The sequence below is a fragment of the Phoxinus phoxinus genome (assembly GCF_949152265.1).
Source record: "Phoxinus phoxinus genome assembly, chromosome: 16".
NCBI lineage: Eukaryota > Metazoa > Chordata > Actinopteri > Cypriniformes > Leuciscidae > Phoxinus > Phoxinus phoxinus.
The window spans coordinates 8,054,051-8,081,584 of NC_136891.1; the positions used below are offsets into that span (position 1 = coordinate 8,054,051).

General features: G+C 36.5%; 2 protein-coding genes across 2 annotated transcripts; both read left to right on the plus strand.

The window, feature by feature from the left end:
- The first annotated feature begins 395 nt into the window (after positions 1-395).
- hey2 (hes-related family bHLH transcription factor with YRPW motif 2) lies at positions 396-3,808 on the plus strand. Its single transcript, XM_079583505.1, has 5 exons — positions 396-571; positions 1,471-1,549; positions 1,649-1,732; positions 1,886-1,967; positions 2,371-3,808. The coding sequence occupies exons 1-5, from the start codon at positions 489-491 to the stop codon at positions 3,033-3,035; spliced, it is 993 nt and encodes a 330-aa protein (XP_079439631.1). The 5' UTR covers positions 396-488; the 3' UTR covers positions 3,036-3,808.
- A 1,911-nt stretch (positions 3,809-5,719) lies between these two features.
- pex7 (peroxisomal biogenesis factor 7) lies at positions 5,720-27,516 on the plus strand. Its single transcript, XM_079583918.1, has 10 exons — positions 5,720-6,156; positions 6,233-6,290; positions 6,766-6,916; positions 7,005-7,082; positions 8,160-8,268; positions 13,392-13,498; positions 16,019-16,132; positions 17,647-17,702; positions 21,119-21,218; positions 26,301-27,516. Exons 1-10 carry the CDS (start codon positions 6,051-6,053, stop codon positions 26,364-26,366), a joined length of 945 nt encoding a protein of 314 aa, XP_079440044.1. The 5' UTR covers positions 5,720-6,050; the 3' UTR covers positions 26,367-27,516.
- The last annotated feature ends 18 nt before the right edge of the window (positions 27,517-27,534 follow it).

Sequence of the window (27,534 nt, forward strand, 5' to 3'; positions counted from 1 at the left end):
TATTTGAAGGTTAGCTAACTGTGGGAAGCTAAAACAATTTAGGATGCGCGAGACGAACCTGAACACAAACTCACTGACAGGAATTCCTTCCTTAATAATTCGCGCGCTAACTAAACTACATTTTGGCAAGTCACTCTGCATCCTGAAATTAGCCTTGCCAGAAACCCTTTACCTAGTTTTCCTGCCTATCGGCACACTGTGTCCAAGCTCTGTCAGGCTGTGAAACACCGTCGCCTTTCTTGTGTAAAGTGTTTCTCACGCTTCTGGGGCCCTCGGGTGCAGAACGCGAGTGCTGAAGCTGGGCAGAGTCAATTATCAGGGGAATGAAGTTTGAGACCTCCATTCGGTGGCTCGGGGCGTGTTTTCTTCTTTTTTTTCGGTGGGTGTTCCCAAAGCAGGACGTGGGCGTGAATGCGAGACTGAGGCTCCAGCGGTTCGTGGGAAAGACGCTCAGAGTGTTTGGTGACTGTACCTGTGCGCACTGCATCATGAAGCGGCCTTGTGAGGACAGCACGTCCGACAGCGACATGGATGAAACTATTGATGTGGGCAGCGAGAATAACTACTCAGGGTAAGCTGCATGCATGTATGGGATGCTTGTTTGTTGTTCTGTTGCTGAGGATTCACTTAGGTGTTATCTTAAGATCTTTCCCTTTGGACATTTTTACATGTAGGCTATAAAGTATAGGCCTGTAATATAATTAAATCTAGTTTCTAAGTTTATTAATTCTAATTAATAATTGATTTTAATATTTGAATCTTGGACATGGATAAACTCAGTTTGTATGACACACACTAAAAGCTTTTGTAATACTTAATAAAATTAACAAACATTAGTATGTAATGCTCAACAGGTGAATAGAATGTCACTGTTTAATGTAATTTAATATTGTTCATATATGGTGAATGTACATAAACTACTATAGTAAACTAAATAAAGTTTGTAACTTAGTTGTATATTGTCATGTTACCTAAAAATGTGGAATGAACTGTTTTGAGTCAAAATATTATGTAATATGACTAAATCAAACATTAGACTACATTAGATTGCACCAACAATAATTTGATGGGTTTGATCAAGTCTTAGATGTTGGATTGGATCCTAAATGTACCAATTGTATGTTACCATTTTTTTAAAGTATTGTTTACTAAACATTATTGTAAAGTTTTGTAGACATTTATATCTATTTGAATGTAGGCTATAGATATGAATGGACTTTTATATTAAGTATTTCTGTTTGGTAATGACTTAGCCTACAAGTGAAAGCTTTATTGTGTTATCACTGCTGTTTAGGTAACCTAAAATATGTTTTCATGTGGTTCATATTTAAATTTAACTGGTTTTGTTAGTCGAAAATCAAAAATATAATTCAATAGGACTTGATAAAAAAAAAAAAATTTTAATGGTAACAATGACCACTTTTTACAGTGTACTGATAAGTTTTCATTCCCCCCCCCCCCCCCCCCCAGGCAAAGCAACGGTTCATTTATAAGATGTGGCTCACCTACCACAACATCCCAAGTCATGGCTAGAAAGAAGCGGAGAGGGGTAATTCATAACTTTTTAGTAAATTCTCTTATTTGTTAAATTCTTCAAAATACTATATTTAGAATACTGATACATTGTTGATTATTTTATATATTGCAGATCATTGAGAAAAGACGAAGGGACCGAATAAATAATAGTTTATCAGAGTTACGTCGTCTGGTGCCAACAGCATTTGAGAAACAGGTGAGTTCACATCCCTGTGTGCTTTATTATGCTTTATGAAAGTATTATTTCTAATAATAATTACAATAAATTAAAAGTACGTGGAAGAGGATGTTGCCACATTATTTCATCAAAGCTATCATATTAAAAACCTATCCTATTTCTTCTCCCAAGGGATCTGCCAAGTTAGAGAAAGCGGAAATTTTGCAGATGACAGTGGATCATTTGAAGATGCTCCAGGCCACAGGAGGAAAAGGTAGACTGCTTGTTATTGACTCCTGTTTTGCCCTCCACCTAACGCCGTAGTGAAACTTGAGCACAGAGTTCCCTTTTGACCAGATTAAAGTGGAAATCAATGTTAATGGTAGGATTGAACTCGTGGGAAAGTGCCGGCAGGACAAAAGAAGCACTTGACCCTGGGATTGTGTTTGCTTTCATAAATCCATGGGAGGGGAGTGGGGCCACATTCACAGGCTGCACTGTTGGGGGTTTGTTAGAGCTTTCCAATGAGTGTTAAAACCGAAGCAGAGGGGAGACAAAACAAACATACAAACAGGTCAGGTCACAATCCTAGTCTGCTTAGGTTTAGCCTCTCCAACACAGTGGGGTTGCATTTGATTCATCATGATTAAAGCCTCACTTCTCTCGGTCTCTTTCAGGATATTTTGATGCTCATTCTCTGGCCATGGACTTCATGAGCATTGGCTTTCGGGAGTGTCTGGCTGAAGTGGCGAGGTATTTGAGCTCCGTGGAAGGTCTGGACTCTAGCGACCCGCTCCGCGTCCGCTTGGTTTCTCACCTCAGCAGCTGCGCCTCGCAGAGGGAAGCGGCCGCCATGACCACATCCATAGCCCATCACCAGCAGGCCCTCCACCCGCATCACTGGGCTGCCGCTTTGCATCCCATCCCCACTGCGTTTCTGCACCAGACCGGACTTCCATCCTCAGAGAGTTCCTCCAGCAGGCTGTCTGAGGTTCCTCAGAGGGGTGCAGCCCTGCTGACCTCCTCCTTCACCCACAGTGACTCCTCGCTCAGAGCGCCCTCTACAGGCAGCGTCGCATCTTGCGTACCGCCGCTCTCCACCTCGCTGCTTTCAATATCGGCAACCGTCCACGCAGCGGCCGCCGCAGCTGCAGCGCAGACCTTCCCTCTGTCGTTTAGCGGATTCCCGCTCTTCAGCCCCAGCGTAACGGCATCTTCGGTGGCTTCTTCCAACGTGAGCTCTTCCGTTTCCACATCCACCACATCCCGCCAGAGCAGCGGGAACAGCGGAAGCAGCAGTAAACCATATCGACCGTGGGGGACTGAAGTGGGAGCGTTTTAAGTGTTGGATTTGCTCTTGTTGCATCTGGACGTCTTCCACACTTTGTACATAAAGGAAAGAAAACAGCTATTGTGCCTGCTTTGGTCAGCACCATGGGCTTTTTTTCTCTACACTTCCTGTGCACATATGCAACATCAAATCTGGGAGGGAAAGAAAGACAGATTTTTACACATCACACTGCGTGGACACCCGTAAGGATGAAGAGTGATTGTCATTTTTTAAGAAAAATACTGTTTTGACTTTGTGTAAAGGACTGCGCTATGGGATAGTGCCTGCATAAACACTGCTAAAATGCTGCAATTGATATGTATGCTTTGATATTTCTCTATAGAAAAGCATATTGTCAGATTTTCACAAACACACACAGTAGCTTTAGAGTTAAAAAAAAACAGCTTGTTCAAAGACAAACCAAAGGTTTTGCAGATAATCACTTAAGTGAGGTGTGAATCAGTTTTGTAATCTATGATTTAACAATCCAGTTTGTAAATCTGTATATGTGTAAGATTGTAACTAGAGTTTATATTGAAATTAGATGAGTTAATTGGTATGATGCACTTCAATCACTACTGTGTTTTTTTTGTGTGTGTGGGGGTGACGGGATCTTCTCCACTTTACACAATAGGCCTACTGAATTTTTTTTAAATAACATTCACTAATACTCATATGTGAGATTTTCTACTACTGTAACTTTGTGACCTTCTTAATAACCCTACCACGCTCTGTAAGATGTAACCTTTTTCTATGCAAAAAAGAAAAAAAAACTGATGTCCCTGAAGAAACTGAGTGTTTTCTTTCATTCTGGTGCATATTCCATAAAACCATCATTCCATTTGCCTTCACCACAACAGATCGTGGAATGTTATGAGAGAAAGTAATTGTTTTCCCATAGCATCATTTGAGTTCTTGAAATTGTATGGTCGAAAAAAATATTTGCGTACTTTAATGTGTTTTTCTAATAATGCAAAATAAGCCACTAAAGACAAACAAACAACTTCAATTATAAGTGCTACTTCAACAGTTATAAATTAGTCTACGAACTTTAAAGTAAACAGCAAACACATTTATTGAATCAGTCAAAGTTGTTACAGTCACCAGCAATTTTTAAAAATATGTTCCCTTTTGTTTATGAAATGTCTCAATGCCATTGTATGTTGACGCTGCAACAATGTCTTAAAAACAAAAGCAGTTCTCATTTGCTGTTTACTGTTATTTGAAGGCACGGTCCCTCAAGGTCCCCCTTGGTCCCTCAGGGACGGCTCAAGTCAAAACTTATGTAGCTGTTCTGGCGGGCGTGAACAAACCGCCGGTCGGGCTGCAGTAGTGCGCGCCACATGAAAGCACAACAACACCAGTCACTCCTCCCCAAGATGGGTCTTTATGCCGGCCTAATCCAGTCCCTTTATGCCAGGGTCTGTTAGACAGATTTACATTAGTAAATCACTGTCACACCATTAAATTCCTTAAGAGAAAAAGTATCAGCATTTCCAAGTGAATGGGGATTAAGGCAAACAGCGCCTGCTACCCACCGGCAATCATGGGAAAAGTGCGAGGCCATAAATCCGCCGGTTATCTGCTTTAGAGCGGCTGGTTCTCACGCCGGGCCCCTGCCTTTGAAGTGGCCGTCATATATCAAGGCCGCACATGATCTCCCCAAAACATCACACAGGCAAAGTCAGTGGTGTGAACGTGGTCAGTAAGCCTGTCAGCTTCATTACTTTCCACACATGAAAATGGTTTAGCTACTACAAGATGTGCTTCATAAACCAGACCACAAGATAAAAGCAGCATATAGATATTCACAGCTCAGACAGGTCATAATCTTGGCTCAAGGGCACAGTGAGTTTGCACAGTCATGTAGACTTTTTAACCTCAACTGTTTGGGATTATCTATATATATATATATATATATATATATGTGTGTTGCATTACCTATATTATAATGACTAGGTCATAACCATGAACCTACCCCTAAACCTAAACTTAACCAATGGCCATGGTTACCTTATATTAACCAGTACTTTCTTAGGTAATTGCACGTACTGTAAAATATTACTTAACAAATTATTTGACATACCTCAGAATACTATTTAATATATATATATGTATATATGTATACATATATATATATATATATATATATATATATATATATATATATATATATATATATATATATATATATATATATGAAATAGTATTCTGAGGTATGTCAAATAATTTGCATATATATATATGTATATATATATATATTAAATAGTATTCTGAGGTATGTCAAATAATTTGCATATATATATATATATACATACATAAAATGTTGCATAATTTAGTCCTATGGAAATTGAATATATCATAGTGCCATAATTATTATCATAAAACTCAATTTTAAGTGTCGTTAGTAGAGACACTACATTAATGATGACACTACAACTAAATGTTTTCAATTATTAGATGTGTGAAGTCTGAATAGGCCCAAAAAAAAAAAGATATTTACCAGAGAAATGCTGCCATCTGGTGCGAGATCATTTTAAGCTGCAACTTGTTCTAAATTCAGTCACTCGAGTTTTGCAAAAACGTGCGAATGGTATTTTGTAAAATATTTTCTGATCAAGTTTTCAATTTAGAAAACCACATTGAATAAAAAAGGAAAAATAGCATATTTATGTAAACAATCATAACTGCGAATCACCGAGATGGCGTCATCCTCACCCGACCAATCACAGCTTTGCGTTCATCACGCAGTCAAAACACGGAAGTAAACATCTGGTACCCGGGTACACATGTTTTGCGCTAAATTTCAGTTTACCTGGCAAATGCATTAATTTCTTAATGCTCTGTTGTATTAATTGTTGGGATTGTATCGAACTTTCGCCGTTGTTGACAAGAGCTTGCCATTTTACCTCAAACAAAAGAGGTTATTATTACACGTGATTACATATTTGATGGACTTTAGAGTCAATAGTACAATGACCTAGGCGCTGTTATTTCTGTATTATATAACGTTAGTTATTAGAGAGTATGAAGTCGTTTAAATCTCCAGGACGTCATGGATATGCGGTGGAGGTTTCACCTTTTGTCGCTTCTACTGTCGCCTGTGCTTCCTCTCAGTATTATGGAATAGCAGGTAATATTAGTTTGCATGACCATGGTTAGATGATATTGACGTAAATGCCAATGAAAACATCTCTCGTGTCTTTTAGGATGTGGGACACTTCTTGTGCTGGAGCAGAAAGATGCAGAAGTTTCACTTGTGAGGAGGTAATTTGCTTTCTTTTAGGAAATTAAATAGAGCATCTGAAAATATGTGTGTCATAGATCACCAAAACCAAAAGAAACAAACAACAGACTTAAAACTGTTTTTTACAAATGTACTTTTTTTCTCTCTCTTTTTTTTTTTGCATTAAGAATTTGAAATATTGGGGAAGTTTTCATAATTGTCATGAAAGTAATGTTCCAATGCAACAAAATCGTATTGAACTTGAAAATTGGTTCTGTTTTCTTTGAGCAAAATATTATGTATTATCATCATTATTAGTAGTATTTGTAATTATTCAGTAAACATCTAGAATAATTTCTTTGCAGATAACACTTTGGTTTTGTATTTTATTTTGAATGCATTGACATTCATACGTTTTTGAGGCCATTGTAAATCCGTGTCATCTTGCAGTGATGTGAGGACAAGTGGAGTCGGTGATGTGACTGATCGTTTAGTATCTTTTTGTCTCATGGGTAGTTTTGACTGGAATAATGGCCTCTTCGATGTGACGTGGAGCGAGAACAATGAACATGTGCTGGTGACGGCAGGAGGTGATGGATCTTTGCAGATCTGGGACACGGCCAACCCGCAAGGTCTTCTGCAGGTGCTGAAAGGGCACACACAAGAGGTCAGTTCACACTTTTAACTTCCAAGACAGCATGATAAAGCTTCCTGCACTTCATAACCTCTAGACTGCAAAACATCTGGCCTTACAGGTGTATTCGGTAGACTGGAGTCAGACACAGGGAGAGAACCTGGTGGTATCGGGATCTTGGGATCACACGGCAAAAGTGGTAAGTGGAGTTGTATGCCCGGTTGACAGTAAAGTCAAAACACACAAGTGTCAGTAATAATGTTTTTACCATGTGTCACTATTGCTTTATCTGTTACAGATTGTTTGATATTCACTCACTTTACTGAAATGATGAACGATGAATATAAGAATGACAGTGCAACAAATTTAAATTATCCTGTCAACTACAACTATAACTATAACTGTGTTATCAAAACCATTCCATACATGTAGCGGGGAGTGTTTCAAAAGAGAGGGTCAAAACGGGATAGAAAATAGCAAATAGCCTATTACTTCTAAATTAGAATTTTTTTTATGTAAAAATATTTCTAACACTACAAGTGGACCTCAAAGAACATTCAATTAAATTTACATTCATTTTAAATAAATCCAGTTCATGACCCCTTTAAAGTCACCATGAAATCAAAATGTTTTTTTTTAATGCAATACGTATTATAAAGGTATATAAAGGTATAATATGTATGTATTATAAAGGATTTTTCCTTTTTTTATATTATTATAATTATTATAACAATGAATCATAATAACTTCCCTTCCTCTTGAAGCAACATCTTATGGAAGCTTGTTTCCACCACTTTTTATGCGAGAAAAAAAAAGTTAGAATTGTGAGATAAAAAGTCTTCTTTTTTACTTTAAAAAAAAATCCGCGGTGGAAACAAGTTTCCATAACATCTCTTTTCTTCTCTGATTACGTGTTTTTCGGTGTGAGGGCAGAACAACCTGTCACAGCAATAGCAAACCACAACAATCAAACTCATTTCCGATGGACAAAATGAAGTCCTGTCTTACAGTTTTTTCTTGTTTGAGAAGCCGTTTCACTCAGATATACATCACAATAGGGAAGAAAAGACTATCGCAACTTCCGTTTCATATCAAACTAAACAATGCTAAATACAAATAATTAAATGCGACTAACCATATATTCATGCATTGTTGGGATACCAAATGAAACAGATTTGTTGAACCTTTAAAAGAAAGATGAAAACATTCTTTCATGTGCATTGGCGATCAAACATACTGCTAATGATGTTACATGGTTGTCCTGTTTTCCACACAGTGGGATCCGGAGCGATGTCAGTTAGTGAGCTCCCTGCAGGGTCACGAGGGTGTCATATACAGCACCATCTGGTCTCCTTATATCCCAGGATGCTTTGCTTCAGCCTCAGGTAGGATAATGAGCTGTATCTGTTCTCCCATGAAGCTTGGAAGGATTGCTGCTTTCCTTCGGAAAATTGCTGTGTTGGGATGCAGACTAGAAATACTATATAATCTAGACATGCATATGCAAGTTTGTAGAGCAACACCAAAGTAAACCCGCACAATGGGTTTGATTCCTAAGGAGCACATGTACTGATAATTTTTTTTGGGGAAATATGCTGTGTATTATACTATCAGTACAGGTTACCAATTCAAGGATCTTTTTGCTAATTTTATTTTGAGGGATGGGAGATGACAGACAATTTTGATGAGAAGAGGTATGGGATCTTGAAACAGTGTTGTTTTACTATCATTAAGAAACTATATTTTATTCATAATTAGATTTATATATATATATATATATATATATATATATATATATACATTTTTATTTTAGATAAAGTTTTAGTATTTTTTGTGTTTTTGTCATTGATCAGTTTTTTTTTTATACGTCCATAGTTTTTGTTAATTTTTATTTCAGTTTTAGTTATTTTAGTACATCAAATTAAACTAAATGACAATTTTGCCTTGGCAAAATAGCTGAAAGAAAACAAGTTTGTCTATTTTATTTGATCAGTTAACATTTATTTAATTTTTAATATTTATTTATTTATTTATTTGTGTTTTATTTATATGTAGTTATTATAACCTATAATAGTATAACCTTAATACCTATGATAACCCTGTAGTAAAATCCCTATACTCAAACTGTTAGTAAATTGCTTGTTTGTGTATATGCCATGTTTTGATCTTGCTGTAATAATTGGCTCATTAAAATTGCATTACAGGCAAATTATACACTAGAGAGACACTTAATAAGTTACAATAAATAAGGAAATACAGTTTGTGTATTGAGACATGTTGCACCATTTCAAAAGAATGTAACAGAATAATTAACAGCAAAAGCAGACTGAGCTTGTGTTATTTAATTATGTCTAATTAGCCAAATGATTGACCTCATCAGTACCATCATTCACCCCATGAGGTCAGCAGCGAGCTTTCATCATCCTCTTCATCTCCCTTTTTTTGTTTAGTTTTGAATTTTTATATAACGTGTTAATTTAGTACAATTAATTATGAGGAATAGCCCAAAGTAAATGTAGTTAAAGGGATAGTTCACCCAAAAAATGATTGTGATGAAAAAATTATGAATCATTTACTCACCCTCAAGTTGTTTTACACCTTGAAAGAAGTTCTCTCTCCTACTGTTTGGTTACCAACATTCTTTTAAAATATTTTCCTTTATGTTAAACAGAAGAAAGAAATTCATGCATGTTTAGAACAACTTGAGTGTGAGTAAATGATGACAGAATTTTCATTTTTGGGTGAACTATCCCTTTATCCATGCCCCCTAACATGTCTCTAAATTCCCTTTTCTCAACAAAAAAATATTAATAAGTGGTTCTTTTTTTTCTTTCTTTTTTTTTTTAATTAGTAATCTGCTTTTTGATGTAGAATTACATTTCCAATCGACTGAATAACCCTAGTTTTGATACATTTTGTGCTGGGAAAATTGACATTACATTCATTCATAGTAGAGATCTGCATAATCATGATTGCGTGATATTGGATATTTGCTTCTTTTTTTTTTTGCTTGTACTCTTGAGTCTGCACAGTGATCTGTATATGTACGTACGTGGGTAAGAAGAGTCACAAGGGTCTCACGAGCACACATCTTTTTCAGATGTAGCAGGGGTTGGTGACTCTAAACCAGCAGGCTTTGCCATCAGAGCCCAGAGTTCATCGGCTCTGTTGTGTTCTTATCAGCAGCACATTGGGCCTGCAGCACCCACTTACTGCTGATGTGATCTCAGACTCGGTGTCTAAAACCAATAGTTCATCTAGAAATGAAAATTGTGCCATCATTTCCTCACCCTCACTTTATTCTATGGAGCACCAATGGAGATACGCATCCCTTTATAATGCGTTTTATGCATGAACGGTGACGAGGAGTCAAGCATGAGACATTTAAAGCCTGGCCCTGGTTGCATTGCACATACACACATGAAGCCCATGTTTCCTTGGAAGATCATAATGCTTAAAAACTCATTCATATTGAGTTGAGCCCTCCTCAGGAGCTGAAGTAAGAACAGCACACTCGTTTGCTGATGGAGGACCCTTTTTTTTGCTATTAAATGTTGACACCATGTGTGTAATGAGATGTGTCTGAAAATCAATACTAAATCCCAGTACCTAATGCCGAATGTGATCATGGGAGAAGCGGTTACCATGAAATGCCGCCTCAGCAAAGATTTTTAAGTTTTATATATGCTGTCTTTTCTCATCACAGAAACCACTTATGTAAGCAGATAGCATAAAGCCAACATCAGGTTTTCACTGTCCATGTATGTGGCAACTTTCCACAGCTTTCATGCACATTTTTAAGAGGGCCGGTTGTGACTCTGAAAGAGTTTATTTATAAACATCAGGCTTGCAGAAAGTCGCATTCCTCTCTTCAATAAGCTAATGCCAAATTGGTATTTTGGTATTTCAGTCTGACCAGTCTTTGCATGGACACTGACGTCAGTACCTCCACATGACTCCATAGCCTGCAAGTCTTTGGTGAGACAAAAAATACACAGAATTTGCTAGTTCATGCTGTGTAATGTAATGTTGGCATATTTCATTGTATGATTATTTCAATAAATATTAATAATACAGTTCTCTCTTAATCTTATAATATCTCATATTAGGGTCTAAATCAAGTTAATTTTCTATGTATTAAATGAGTTTTGGAGTCAGTCTTTTATTCAGCAAGGACACATATATTGATCAAAAGTGATAGTGAAGGCATTTATAACGTTAAAAAAAATTATTTTCTTTTGAACTCCATTCATCAAAGAATCCTGAAACAAAAATGTATCACAATTTCCACAAAATGATTAACCACAACACTTCAACATTGATAATAAAAATAAATGTTTCTTGATCATCAAATCATCATATTAGAATGATGAAGGATCATGTGACACTGAATACTGGAGTAATGATGCTGAAAATATAGCTTTGTCATCACGGGAATAAATTACATTTTAAAATCTATTAAAGTAGAAAACAGTTATTTTATATTGTATTAATATGTATGTATATGCACATATTGCTTATATTGGATTGTGTGTGTGTATAGTAGTGTAAATCTTTTTAATCTTACTTAGATTTTCTATTTTGCTATGTCATCTGATAATGTATTCAACAGGGCCTAGAAGTGCCTCTGTGCTTTGAAGAGACAATTTCAGCACCTCCCTTATCAGAGATTTCCCCTCCTCCCGCTCAATGCCGTGATAGCAGGAGCGCTGGCTTCTCTGACGGGATGCCAATGAAGTCTTTAATGCAAAACGCTTGCATGCCAACAATCTCAGTAAGAGATCTGTTCCGCTATAATTAAAATAGAAGTGCCTAAAGCAGACCACATATCAAAGTTATTGTTAAACTTGAGCTCATTGAAATATTGACATAATTAATCTTCCTCAAAACCTTGAAACAATTTTTATTTCCATCTACAAGCTGCCTCCTACATATTGCCCTGTTTGTGATGTTTTCTGACATATTCTCATCTGAGAATAGCGGTGGGGCCTTGTGATTTAAAGATCTTAGTTGAGGATTTGAATAAATTATTTTCACACAATATTTGCTGAAAAGGTTTACTCTGTTAACATTTTCATAATTTAAAAAAAGATTAAGATTTGTATGGGGATTTTCATATTTTAAAATTAAAGTCTGCATCTGTGACAAGGGTAAAATCATAAAGTCTATACATAAAAAGCATTTGATTTTTTTTTTTTTTTTAAATGATAGGCAATAGGCATAGCAAAGTTTGGTAATACTATCGAATTACAAAAAGAAAAATCAATCATACCTATAGGTCCCATATTTTAGATTCTCACACTTTTTCCTGATGCTACAATGTTAAAATGGAACCATGTTGCAGTCGTTTATCGTGATACAAAAACACCACTCTGTTTAAATCTTCCTAGAGTAAAGTGTTTATGGGATAGGCTTAATTTATTGTGACTGCGCAGCTCAGGCAGGAACTCCCCACGGGTCGCACTTCAGACTGACTTTTATTTATTCCATCGGTTGCAGATCACCTAATCAATAAGGGTTACAATAGTCATTGGCATAAGTCTCCTGAGATGTTATTAACTAGAGTAGGGCTATTCATTTAAATGGCGATCTATTGGATCGTCAATAAATGCAATGTATTTTGATGCCGTATTTAGGATTGAGACATATTTTATTAACATATTTACTCCAGACTTGGATTGTGTGCTACCAAGTTTGTGTGTTGCTATTTGAGGTATCATTCATGTTCGTGCTGCAGATGGTACAGGATGAGATGCATACAAAAATGTTAATACTTTAGGGGTTTGTTCGCAATAATAATAGAGATTCTTGCCTTAGCACGCTTTTAAATGGTCACCACATAATCCAAACTGACCATTATTATTCTTTATGGAATATTGCAGGATTTTATGACTTATATGTGCATATCATTGTTTTTTATTTATTTATGTGCCCTCATAATCTTTAATCAAAATAGCTTCCCCTCCCTCTTGCAGCGACATCTCTTCTCTTCTCTGATGACGTGTTTGCTGGCATCAGGGCGGGACAACCTGTCACTCACATGACATCACACCAATAGCAAACCACAACCATCCAATCAATCACATCCTAGGTTATTCAAAGTGGGACCTGTGGTTTTAGGGATCATAAGAAAAACTTTCCACCAGGCTGTTAGTACTACATTTATACTTAAAAAGTGAATTATTGGAACATTTACTGCTTCAGAATCGAAATTCTGTGCTTTAAGAAGGTCAGATAAAAGGTGTAAAAAGAGACATGACAGAAGAAATTCCCTTTAGAAATCTGTGGCCTGTGCAGCGTACAGAGGACTGGCCAGTGACATTTCCCTCTGCGCCCTTGCCCTGGGTTCATTCATGCTGAGTGCAAGTGGCCCTTGAAATGAATGTTATGGTTCAGAGGTTTCTGCTGAGGTCGCAAACTGGGAAATTTTATATGAGAAATGTTGTGGCTTTTTATAAGATTTAAAGGTCTGACGCTTGAGAATTGATGTTCATCTCTGTTGCTATAGGGGATGGGACACTGCGAGTTTGGGATGTGAAAGCGGGATCCTGCAGATTGGCCATTCCTGCACACAGGGCTGAAGCCCTCAGCTGTGATTGGTGCAAATACGACCAGGTGAGGATTTCCTCTATTCAGTTCATTCACTGTCTGTGGGCACAAATGGGATTTGAGTTTCAAAACACAGTTTATGATACTATATATATTTAAGTGGAGTTGTGCTGAAGTGTTTCAGAGCACTTAAGGAAGATAGACATAATGTGATATGAATATTTTCCTATGCATATGTTTAAGAATGAGGTATGTTCAAAATGATATACTGCTGTACTATTTCTTCAATTTTCAGAATATACAGTACACATAGTATGTTCTGTATCCAGAAAAAGTTTTAAAATACCTTTTGAGGAAATTATCAGACAAATGGCACATTAAACACATTAAACAAAGGGCACATTAAACAAGATTATGATTATTTTTAAGTATTAAAATAATTTAAAGTATTAACATAAACTATTGTTCAAAAGTTTGGGGTGGCTAAGATTTTTTTTTTTTTTTTTTGTCTTTTATGCTTTACTAAGGCTGCATTTATTCAAATCTATCGAATTGTTTGTGGAAACTTTTTTTTCAGGATTTTTGGATGAATAGAAAGCTCAAACAAACAGCATTTGAAATTTGAAATACACAGGGTTCCTACGGGGTTTTGAAAAGTATGGAATTTGATTTGAGTAATTTCCAGGTCTGGAAAAGTATGGAAAAAAGAAAGTAGAGTATGGAAAAATATTTGCATTTCCAGACTATTGCCCCTGTTTAGTTTTCTACAATAGAAAATCTAATGAATTTTTTTTTTCAAAAATGCTGTGCATTCACAAGTTCACACTTACATGAAATCAGATATAGTAATGTATCCCCCCTTTGACTGGGATAGAAAACCAGCCAAAAGTGAGGTGATGGAGTGGATGCTGTAAAACTGCCATGATGGGACACGGGTGATACCGGCTTAAATCCACTTTTGGGGTGAAAATACTGACATGCCTAAGACTTTTGCACAGTAGTGTACATGATAAACTTTTTTGTGCCCTCGAGAAACTATTCACATGTGCACGGGAATTGTTTTGCATACTTGCGCATTACAATTTCTAGTTTTATATATAACCTATGTCTACTGACACTACAGCAGAATAAAATAACTGGCTTAAAACCATTTTTTGGGGGACTGAAAATACTAATTTTGCTTTGGAGGTCTCCTAGAAAAAACGCTTTCATTTTCTAATAATATACATTGCACATCACCACATTTTTCATGATTCTCAAACACAGGTTCGATGATTCAGTCTCTTTAAATCCCTCCTTGTCATGAGCCTACTCTGCTATGATTGGTCTACAGTGCTTGTCAGAAGCTAAACACCCATATTATAGATTGTACACACTGTAAAGACAGTAATTTACCATATCAATCTGAGCTCGAGTTAGATGAAACATTGGAAGAACTAGTTATTCAACCCGAACCTCCATCGCAAGCATTATTTGAGCAGAACGTGATACGCTAGTAGAACATCCAATAGAAAATATATACATCAATAATCATACATACAGATAAAGTGGGTACTGTCCCATCTTTAATGGATAAGCGTTTTGTAAACCTAATTTAGACTTCATGGAGATTTGAGAAGTGTTTACAAAGAGAATTTGCTTTTGCAGAGGAGAAAACCGCGTCTTCTCGACATACACAACAAGAACCAGCTACAGTGTTTGAGGGCAGGTCAAGTTGTTCACGGGGGGACAGCGTAGAAGATAGGTGGGCATTAGGCAAATGTGTTACCCAGCCTGATTTAATGAAAATGTTAGCACCTATTGTGTTTATCGGGCAATTTATACGCGAAAATTGCATGTAATACACACGCACCCCACACCACTAATCCTAACCAAACGTATAATACACACGCACCCCACACCACTACTAAACTTACCCTAACCAACCTATGCATATCCTATGCACGTAAAAACGCATTTAGTGTGACCGGGTTGGTTACCCAGTGACGTGTAGCCGCCACGGAAGTGGGATTCAAATTCCTGATGACTCGTTTAGGTGGTTCAAAGTCGATTCTTTCTTTTGAGAAACAAAAACTTAATTTATTGCGTGCTCTTTAACTTTCATACCTTTGCAGAGAGCTGCATTACACATTGCATGAAAGGGAATCTTTGAAAAAGCATAATAGGGGCACTTTGAATATGGTCTGAAAATCTACAGAGAAGATTTTAAATTTGAGTCTGGAAAAGTATGGAATTTTGAAATGGAAAATGTGTAGGAACCCTGAATACAACTTCTTTGTAACATTGAATGCCTTTTGATTAATTTACTGTTCTCTTGCTATAATAAGTATTGATATCTTTAAAAAAAATCTTAGTGACTCCAAGCTTGTGTATTTTACCAGATACCACTGACTAAATTAAGCATTTAATGTAGTGGAGTCATGTGACCAACAATGTAGCATACTGTATACTGCACATACTATTTAAAAAAAAGTATGCTGTATAAATTAAATGGTGCAAAGTGGTGTTTAATTCCATTCATATTGTCTTTCAATTATGTAGCAAGATCTGAAATTACATTTTCTCTCATTTCTATTCTGTTCTCAGAATGTTCTGGTCACTGGAGCCGTGGACTGCAGTCTCCGTGTGTGGGACTTGCGGAACATCCGAAATCCTTTAGCTCAAATGATAGGCCATTCTTACGCCATCCGCAGAGTAAAGGTATTTTTAGTTGGATGGCCAACTCATTTTTAGTATTTTAGTACTAAAAAAAGCTGGTCTTAATTTCTTCCAGAAGAGTGTCTTGAATCATGTGATTTCAAGGGCGATGCAAACTTTGTGTAAAGGGAGTAACATCACATACCAGTTTGAAATATTCAGCTGGATAAAGGGTGAAGAATCTTACTACATCTGCGTTCAATGTTACATTAGTTTGGTCATTGCATTGCTTTGACTTAAATTCACTTAACTAGTCTGTTGAACATTAATGAGGCTTGCAGCAGCTTCTGTCTGTGTGAAACTCAAAGCGTATTTCTGTACTGTATGTGACAGCTATGGATTTCCGTATATAAACAGATTATCTTTAGGGATCTGTGTAATTGATTTGGAGAAAATGTGAGCGCGTGAGTGTCCAAACAGTCAGCAATTATGTCGATTAAAGAGTTCAGTGCACTTTGCACCTGACCAGCCTGCTGCAAAACCTGTGAACAAAACAAAAAGTCCTTCCATCTGATTTTATGCCACTGGAGGATCCTTGCATCTCCAAATGGAGCTGTGGGAATAAAACCCACTCCAGATGGGTCAGGGTGAAATCACAAGCTGTTTCAAGTTAATGGTTTTGCTCTCAGCTTTCAGGTAATGCTGAAATGTGTGAAATAAGGAGCTACGAACACAGAGTTTTGCTATTACACTGGGAATAGAGGAGGGCTGTGAAGCATGAGATTGTGTGTTGCTGAATATAATGATATCTTTGAAATGAACACTTTTTATATTATTATTATGTCATCTTATACTGTATCAGTGATGAAGAGGTTATTTCCTTGTCTTTCACATTTACTGTTCTGTAGATTATCAAAAAACTCTTCCTGTAGGGTAATGAATAAGATCTCCAAGACCCTAGTTGATCAAATAATTGTAGCTTTCTAGCAAGTATAGAATTGGGCTGATCTGAAGGGGACTGTCTGATGTCGACGCTTCTAGAAAATCACTGACCATTTTATTTTAAATAATAATAAATTCATAATCATAAATTACGTAAAATGTCTATGTTCACACCTCAAACCAGACTGCTCAGCTCTGCTTTTCTGCTCAAATCCATTAACATTATATATATATATATAATTGTGTCTATATAATAAATGTGTATATATAGTGTGTATATATAAATAAAAAGTTATATTTTCATTTAAAATTATAAATTATATCTTCTAGCTATGAAAACCTTTTCACAATATTCTAATTTTGAATTTGGGGTTTTCATAAGCTGTAAGTCAAGTCAAGTCAAGAATATTTGTATAGCGCTTTTCACAATACAGATTGTATCAAAGCAGCTTCACAGTATTAAAATAAAATAATTATAAAACGTCCATGTTTGGTAATGCTAATCAATAGTAATATTGATTGATTCATTAAATTGAATATCCCCATGAATGTAAGCCATAATCATCAAAATTATAACAAATAAAGGCTTTGCTGCCACTGTATTAATTCTTCTTTCATTTGTCCATCCTTTCTAGTTCTGCCCATTTTACAAGACCGTCCTCGCATCCTGCTCATATGATTTCACAGTCAGGTAAGCCAAATGTTTGACCACAGATGCATCTGTTCTGTTCTTCTGATTATCAACACAACAGCATGTTTGCTACTTCAGAGAGTTTCCTTCCTTCACAAAGAAATTACATCTGTTTACAATCTTACACTGAGCACTTAAAGAAAAAAATATATTAAAAAAATAGTTTTTACTAGAATGGTGTTCCATCAAAAACACAGTATGATTTCTAAAGAAACTTTCCAAAGTTTTCCCTTAACTATTCAAATCTACTCGTCCATGTTGAGGACAGCTGATCTTTCCTAGTGGCCTTTGGATGAATGGTTGAAGTATGCATTGCTGGCACAGTTGCAGAAGAACTGATCCCTTTGCCATCAAACGGGGTTGTAAAAGCCATTGATTTCATTTCAGGGTAGACCGTTTTATTTCCTTTTGCAGTGGGTTTATTCTGTTAGTGCATGGTTGTGTTTTTATTGAGCGTGGAGATTATTGCATTTTTGCACAGGGAGAATGATCTTTAATAGGACCGTCAAGGACGTATCAGCAGAAACCACTGTTGTAAAGCAAAAGCCAATTTTTGGTTTCATTATTTCCAAGATTGCTGGCTGCCTAGTCGCTGTATATTTGATAAAGGAACCACAAATTACCGGTAGGTTTATACAAATATACCCTTGGAGTCTTAATAACCGTTAATTGTGATAAAGTCTGATAGATATTTATGTATATATTTATGTTCCTGCCAGACATCTAGTAATGTTCCAGGTTCAATGAAGGTCTACCACATAATTTGTATAATTTAGATGACACTTTGTGTAGAAAAATTAAGTGCTTTAACAAAAATACTGCTACACATTTCTGGTTTTATTTATACTAAGGGACATGTGACTGTGGTAATTGACAGCCTGTCCAAAAAAAAAAATGCTTAACTTGTTTTGAAAATGGAAAATTCCATTCCTTAGTTAGTCTGTTCTGTTGTGAGAGCCCCATAATTGATAGAGGGATGGATGGTTGTTGTCCCTAAAAAGTAACAACTGATCTTTGCCGTGGCTGTTGGAGAAAGATTGCAGAGAGTACTTTATCTGCGCTGACAAGCTTTTAAAATGAGAATTGACTTGCACATTGAGCAGTGGTCTTATTAGAGGCGAGTTTGATTTTCCTTCCATCGATGCTAGTCACCTTATTGTTTAAACAGTGTTTATTTAAGCCTGGAGGCTAAATGTGCCGGGGCAATCTGTAAATAAACTATTTGTGTAGTACGATAATCTAAACCTTTTTATACCACCCAGATCCCAAGTAAAAACAAGACAAAGAAACCTGTATTAAATTATTCATGCATCCAAAAAGCTGGCTACACATCCATGATGTGAATCTCCTGTTCCAGCACATCCCAAATGTGCTTTATTGGATTGAGATCTGGTGACTGTGGAGGCCATTTGAGTATAGTGAACTCACTGTCATGTGCTGATTTGAGCTTTGTGATATGGTGCGTTATCCTGATGGAAGTAGTCATCAGAAGATGGGTACACTGGGATGGACATGATTAGCATCAATACTCAGGTAGCCTGTGATGTTTAAATTATGCTCAATTGGTACTAAGGGGGTGTCAAGAAAATATCCCCCACACAATTACACCACCAGGGTGGGATGGATCCGTGCTATTATGTTATTTATGCCAAATTATGACCCTACCATCTGAAAGTCACAGCAGAAATCGAGATTCGTCAGACCAGGCAGCGTTTCTCTTGTCTTTTGCAATGGAGCACAATTTATATATTTGTTGTAAACATTGAATATTTGTTGCAATACATCTCATTTATGATAATATTTTCCATAAAATTGCAGTCAGTGTGAATGGCCATATACAAATTGCACAAGGAGCTATATTAGTTTTACTGTACCTAAAATAAAAGATTTTGGATTGAAAATTTTATATTTGTTAAACTTTTAGTTTGTTGTCATTTTCTCAATTCACTTAAGATAAATTATAGCTAATTTGCTTTAGAACTGGTATTTGTGGTTTCGGTTTCATAGAAATCAATTCTAATGATTACAGGAAATGTGCTATTTGAATAGGACAAGCACTCATACTTGGCCAAGGTGTCATTTAATTAGTTTTACATTCAGAGTAAACTGCGATGATACCGACCGTGAGGTAATTACCAGAAGTGATTTCCGCAGGAGGAACAGAACAACGTGAATCTTTTTTGTTCCCTTGCATTAAAGAGAAAAGTGTGTTTATTCAAATACAAAGCCTTTTTGAAGGGTTTGTGTTCAAAAGAACATGTGAGCCACCTGCTGCCACACACACACCTAGCTGTTTACTTAACCCAGTCTCTTTTAGATCTGTCAGGTCTCGTTTACGGGAGATAAGGTGTCCTCTTTCATACATAACAGCTGGCTTTTCTGAGTTGCTATGATGGCAGTTGCTAATACGGGGTGCTGTACAGAAGGAAAATTGTCTTTCTGTGTGTTATTTAACAACTAATTAGACTGGGATATTGGTTTCGCTGTATTGTTCTCTGCTTTTTTCTTTCTTTCTTTCAATGACGACAGTTTGTTTAGGTTGATGCATAGCTTTAAATGAAGTACGACAGATATCAGTGTTCTGAATATCAATCTACACTCAAAATAAGAGATTACGAGTTTCCCTTGATTCTGAATAGACATCTAAACTAAATAACATGTAAATTATTAACATGTGACACAATTTTAATTACTGCAGTCTATATAAAAAAAAAATAATTATTAATTTGAATTATCATCTTTTTTTTAATCACTTTGAATGAATGATTCAATGACTCACTCATAAAGACTTCACTTGTTTCATTACTGGACGAATCAGTGTTTTTTGAACAAATCTCTTGAATGAATGATTCAATGATAAATACATACCGGTAGTCACATGTTGCCCCCTACTGGTGTAACAATGTAATTTAAGCTATCTTTATTTGAAGCGTCGAGTTACTTTCAAAAGGTGATTGAATCTATACTGAACGCTACCATAAACATATCCGAACTATAAACTTTTATAGGTTTCTCAAAGGTTTAATAGACATCTAGCTGAATCAATGTAATTTAGAAATAAGATCGCATGGGTGTTTAAATCGAGATTGCGATCTTTTAACGAATAATTGTGCAGCTCTGTGTGTTAAATTTGGATTTTGGTCATCTGCATTTTTCTGCACTGGCTGTGGGTGAAAATCTGTGCTTGTAATATCCTTCACTTCTGCTCTATGGCAATGTTAGTATTAATGCCTGCCTAATGTTTTCTTTTAGACAGGGAGTTTTTTCCCGAGAGGTGATTTAATTACATTTGCTGAATGGATCAGTCGGGGCCTGGTGAGCCAGGGCTGCGTCAGGGCTTTGAGCCGCTGCCCCGTCAGAAAAGACAAACGGCCGTTCAATTAGCATGATTGCCTTCTGCTGCTCTGCGTCCACAGATTCTGGGACTACTCCAAGAGCCAGCCACTGCTGGAGACACTGGAGCACCACTCAGAGTTCGTGTGTGGCCTGGATTTCAACCTGCACATCCCCAACCAGGTAAACTCGCCAAAACACACTACTGTGGGCAACACTTCAGCCTTCACTATAGTGCTCATATACTGTAGACAACTTGGGTTCAAATCCAGTTTAGCTCCCATTTCCATTCCACCTAATCCAGACGTATCCTCCCATGCTCTCCTTTCAATAAGTGGCAAAAAGGAAATTAATATTAGGAGAAAGTTCAGTAATGCAGAAAAAGACTCCCAAGAAACCTTGGACTGTAAACTTAAGTAGTCAAAAAATGCCACATTGTAATAAAAAAAATGTTATGTGCATTTTAAGTGATCAAAAAATGATTTCATAAGTTGTCATCACATGTATTACAATGATCTATTAAAATATATACGGTAGGTAAATATTGCTGATTATTGACATATTCTGTTATATTGGTAAATGAAAGTGAAATATAATTTGTCAGTGTTCATTTAGTTTAGTTTTTTTTTCTAAAAAAAATGTTTTGATCTTTTTTGTTTATTGTTGTTTTATTTATTTATTAGTTTACCTTTTATTTAATTTTTTTGTTTGTTTTTATATATATTTAATTTTATTTAGTTAGTTTTTTTAATTAAAAGAATCTACTTGAATCTCCAGTGGGTGTTAGTTTAAAATGTATAGTACTACTGATCAAATAGAAAAAATAGCCATGTCAGAGCAAATACATAAATATAAGTTATATATCAAATATTGACAAAAGGCTGAACAATATTGAGATCTGCTTGTTTAATAGTACATCAGTCATGCTTTCTGTGATCTTTTGTGACAAAAAAGTACATGTTTAAAATATAAAAAAAATAGAGAGGAGTTCAATTGTAATAATATTTCACATTAATATTACTGTAACTTGAGATATCTTTTTTGTTGCATTTGTTAGCCAGTTCAGAGCAAATACATAAATATAAGTTATATCATACTGTATATTTCCAAAATGCTGAACAATACTGAGATATCTTTAGGCTATATCATAGTCTAACTTTCTGTGATCTTTTTTTGATTGTTTTTTTTTTTTTTGTTTGTTTGTTGCGAAACCTATTGACATCTAACCTATTGACACCTAATGACATCTGTTCTGATGGACCAGTAATTGAGAAACTTAAATCAATATTTCCATGACTCCATCTGCAGCCATTACTTTTTATGAACCCTCACTGTACGGCCTGGTCTGTTGACCTCACTTCACCTGAGATGTCTTGTCCGTCGCGGAAAACATTCATCCTTGGAGAGGTTCTATGCCATATGCGCACGTAGAATCGGTCACGTACAGTAACCAAGCACTCAGCTCATTGAGATGTGGGCCGCAGTCCTCTGGGGAGCTGGTCCTGTCTGACGTCAGCACTCACAGTGATGAATAAAAGTCAGAGCAGTCAATGAGCCATCACTGAGCTGACACGAGATGTCTGCAGCAAACCTCTCCTCAGCTCCACCGTGACATGTCTCTCAGATTTAACATTGAAGCTCTTGCAAAACTATAAGTCACCTCAGACCCTCTTTGAAGCCTGTAAATATAAAGGTCTTTCTCTCCATCTGTGTACATGGAGCATGATGCATTAGATTTGTTTGATTGATTTTCAATTAATTTTATGCAGTCAAGAGAAATAAGTCATTAGGTAATTCAATTTTAATGCAGTACTGGAAAGTAAGCTGTTATATATCTAACTGAAAATGCATTGTGCCACCTAATATGTGCGTGTTCAGTGTGTTTTTGTGTTGGTTAGAGTATTTTGTCAAATGTTTGGGGTAAGAATTGTCTTTTTTTTTTTTTTTTTATTACACAAGGAAGCTTTAAGTTAATAAAAGGTGTCAAAGACATTTATAATGTTACAAAATATTTCTAATTCAAATAAATTCTGTTCTCAACAATGATAATAATAAGAAATGTTTCTTGAGCACCAAATCAGCTTATTAGAATGATTTCTGAAAGATCATGTGACACTGAAGACTGGAGTAATGATGATGAAAATTCCCATAATTGACATGGATATAATAAATTGAGTGAATTACATTAATACATTAAAATACAAAACAGTTATCTTCTTAATATTTCACAATGTTATTGTTTTTACTGTATTTTGATCAAAATAAATTCAACCTTAACAAGGCATGAGACTTTTTAAAAAATGTTATATATATATATATATATATATATATATATATATATATATATATATATATATATATATATATATATATATATATATAAAACAATTTTTTTTAATAAATAAATTAATGTTAACTTTATTTGATACTTAGATACTTGATACTCGGTACTTAATTTCTGTAGTTTTTTTATTTATCACTATCCACTTTTCGGGTTTGAGCTTCTGTTTCAAGGCCTAAAGATTCCTTTTTGCGCCATCAAATCATCCTGAAAGTTATTTACATTATTTTCAGGAAATAATAATGGCTTTGCCATTACCTTCACATCTCATTTTGGTAATGTAGAGCTTCCTGTCAATCAGAATGCAAATTTGGGAAGCTTTTAAGCTCACTTAGATGTCTTGCCCATTTTGTGAGTTTCTTACAAGACGTGATGTGTCTCTTATACTAATAGCGCGCAACTAGAGAAATCACAAAAAATGGATCGCAGTGTGTCAGCCAAATAGCAGGATTGGAAAATTATGTATGTATGGGTTCTCTCTTATTGTTAGTTCGGCGCGGGGCGTAAGTGCAGCTGTTGGCAGGCTGCAGGTGGTGTGGGTTGTTCCTGCAAGACGTGAAGTGCTTTTTCTACCGCAGTCTCCCTGTTCTCTGCCAACCGTGCACACAAACGCTCGCACATACACACCTTGTGCTGCTCGTAGGTGCTGTCAAGGCCAATATCCAAACCCACAAATCAGTCTGAGCCATTGTTAAATACTCGCGCATATACATTTTTAACACGACCGGTGTCCTTTACCGGCTAACCAGGCCTGATTATAGGTCAATATCAATTATTTCAAATAGCTGATATATCAGTCTATCAAAAGTTTATGCACATACTTCGACTTAAAAACACAAATTCTCATTGAAAATATGGTTGCTATACTCATACCTTACTATATTCATATCAGTTTGATTGATCACCTCTGCTCAGATTTGCTCTCCGCACTGAACATCTGTACATCTGCCTTTGAACAAAGTGAAGTATAATTATACTGTAACCGGTTCTTGAGGAAAAGCTTCATCTACACCCACAGCAGGTAATGCATCATACTCTGCACCTTTTGACAAGGAGCTACAACGTTTCTGCCAAAGAGGACATGTATTCTGTGCTCAGATATTGTTCCTCAGATGAGAAGAGCGGCATTCTTGCTCTCTCGCCTCCAGTTATATTTAACGTTGTGTTATCAGCTGACCACCCGTTCACTCCTCGCGGCTGCTCTCTGCATCTGGTTTTCTGCACTGCTCTCTGGCACTCGGTCTCTGTTGTGCATTTTGCAGTTAAGTAATTAATGAAGGACTTTTCTCCCTCAATGGGTGAGTCACTGGCTTTCTGCTGGAGCGCTCTGGAGTAATGAGACAAGGAGAAAAGGACTGCAATAAAGGGAGCGGAACTTTGCTTTGGAATCACTATATCACTTTCATATTGTCTTAGGAAACACTGTGCCTTCTATTCTGTATTCTATTCCAGTCCATTCTATTCTAGTCCAGGGAATTCTTTTGAAAAATAATGTATAAAGGTGTTTTCCTTTTTAGTTGAAGGAGTTTAAGGGGAAAAAAGAAGAAGAAGAAAAAATATATAATATTAATATAAGTTCATGTCCATTTTATGTCAGATGCCCTTATTCAATTTGTCTTTATATTTCTATTATGATTTTTAATGAGGAAAACATAACATAGGTTCTTTGTTGAGTTGTACATGGTACGGTAGCAATTTTTTATGCTCTTGTATTCCTTACATGCTCAAAAGGAGAGGCTTTAAAAAGTCTTTGAAGCAGAATCAAAAGAAACAAACCATTCCAAGCAATTCATTGGCTGAACATTATTATTGTATAATTTCAGTAATTTCAGTAAAGCAGCATGTGCATAGAAATCCCTTTGTTTTTCAATATCAAGGGTGCTCTCTCGCTCTCTCTCTCTCTCTCTCTCTCTCTGTTAAAAATTTGTATTCAATCAGCGGTGGATTTTTTTTAGCTTTGTCATTCTTTATAATCAGGCAAGAAGTTTATTTTATTTTTATCCCTGAATTCTATTTGTAATATTAGTAAAGTTTGTTGTGCCAAAAATAAGGCATCATTTATCAATGTTTTCCACCTTTTATCTAATGCTATGTTGTTAGTACATCAAGCACTTTTATCTAAAAAGATAAAGAATTTAAGTTCTCATGAAATGACCCTTTTAAATTGAAGCGCTTGTTACCAGTTATGCAGTACCATCATACCAGCATCCATCTTAAGACCTGAAGTCCAGATATTGTCACATGTCACAAGGTATTATGTGATATTAGTATTATGTTAGCATAATGCCCGCCCAAAAGCGTACATGAAGAAAGAAAGCAGGTTTCAGTAAATTGAAACTGTGTTTGGATGCAAAAGCAAAACCGCTTTTGCTCTCAGAGGTTTTTTCTTAATAAAGCTGTTCCTGTTTGCTTGTGCACAGTGTGTTTTACAGAGGACATCTTTTTGAACCTGGGAGAATACACAAAGACTACTTGCCACTGGCGAATGTTCTGCTCAAGTCGTGCTTGCAAAAGTTGGTTCCGATAGATCATCCGCATTTTCAGAATCCGACTCGGGCTCTAAATGAGACGGTGTGATTACAGTTGCTTTAGAAGCCTTGGGAGGGGCTTTGTAGAAATCAGCGCGTTTCAGACAGACTGGGAATAGAGGAGCTGCAATAATGTACAGCATGTGAAAAATTATGTTTTTTGAACATTAAAGCATGTTAACCTTAGATTACACCTTATAATCAAATCAATGAAATACCTAGTTATGTCATGAAATATGTTGGAGGCCATGAAAATTTAGTAAAAAATAATTGTCAAAAATGCTAATGGTGGCTGGCAACTTGCTGGCGGGGAGAGAGTTAATTATCAGATTTTTTTACATTACATGGATGCCATTCTAATTGTGTGACTTCATTTTTTTTTTTTTTTTTTTTCAGGTTGTGGACTGCTCTTGGGATGAGACTGTAAAAGTCTTCACCCCTTCATGCCTGGCCGCCCAGTAGGAGTTGATGCACCAGAAAGATGGCTCCGCAAGGCACGTGGGAGTCACGGCTCGGTTTTAATCACAGGTGCAGAGTTTGCCAAGATTTCACTGCAGTTTTCCTAATGACGCTATTAAAGGAGAACCCATGGGACACATCATTGCAGAGGACGGGGAATCTCGTGCTGTCACTGAGTGTAAAAACTGCTCGCTTTCAGAAGTGTGATGTTATTATAGTGTTTCTTAAAGACCCACTCCGATGAAAATCATGTTTTTCTAGGTGTTAACATGTTCTTGTGGCATTTTTCTGATGTTAGAGGACATATCTTGAAAAAAATAAGCTCAAAGTTGTATTTCTGAGTATTTCTACATTCAAATGTCTGTGAATCAGTAGCAGACGCTAAAATGCCGTTTAAAATAGACTGGAGTTATGACGTAGTAACTCCACTGGGCGGGGCCACAAGCTCATACTCAAATTGGAACACTTACTGTAACAAATAAGTCACTTTTCACCGTCTACCAATCGTCAAAACTAAAGTTTGGAGAGCACAGACGGATCCCGTCAGTAATTACATCATTACATAATGAGAGAGGGCAGCCAGCCTCCTCCAGCCAAGCAACAGGCGACATTTGTGCATGTGAAATTCCGCGCTCGTCCAAGTAGACTTGCACACGCCGGGTGGCGACGAGTTTCGCCTGTCGCAGTCGTATGTCCTCTCGTGTGTCAAGCCCATCACTCGTGAGAGAGTCAGTCCGTTTTTCAGATAGAGCGGTGACATTAGCATCATAATAATCCCGAAATTCAGAGCAATCCACTGATACTAAATATGTCCTTATTGATCACTGTGGGAGGGATGAAATATTGAGGCGAAGTCGAGCTGTTTTTTACCGCGACGTCTCGGAGTGAAATAATGATCGGTGATAACTTTGATTAACTTCGGATAATAATAATTAACGTGTATATATAATACTGTAATGCTTCTCCGTGCCAACGGCTCCGCCCACAACGCAGAGGCGAATTGCTAATGAGCTACTGCCGCTCTGCTGAAGCGAAGTCCCAGAAAACGGCACAGGTTTTGAGATTTTGGCTAAAAATGGTATAATCATAATTTATAGACCACTGGGAATGTTTAAAAATAGCTTAAAATATGATCGGAGTGGGACTTTAAGTGTAAAATCAAACTAAGTGA

Coding starts and splice junctions, on each gene's coding strand:
- pex7 (XM_079583918.1), top strand. CDS start 6,051: ATGAAGTCGTTTAAATCTCCAGGACGTCATGGATATGCGGTGGAGGTT. Junction 7,083..8,159: donor GGGATCACACGGCAAAAGTG/GTAAGTGGAGTT, acceptor TTTTCCACACAG/TGGGATCCGGAGCGATGTCA. Junction 8,269..13,391: donor ATGCTTTGCTTCAGCCTCAG/GTAGGATAATGA, acceptor CTGTTGCTATAG/GGGATGGGACACTGCGAGTT.
- hey2 (XM_079583505.1), top strand. CDS start 489: ATGAAGCGGCCTTGTGAGGACAGCACGTCCGACAGCGACATGGATGAA. Junction 1,733..1,885: donor CAACAGCATTTGAGAAACAG/GTGAGTTCACAT, acceptor TCTTCTCCCAAG/GGATCTGCCAAGTTAGAGAA. Junction 1,968..2,370: donor CCAGGCCACAGGAGGAAAAG/GTAGACTGCTTG, acceptor GGTCTCTTTCAG/GATATTTTGATGCTCATTCT.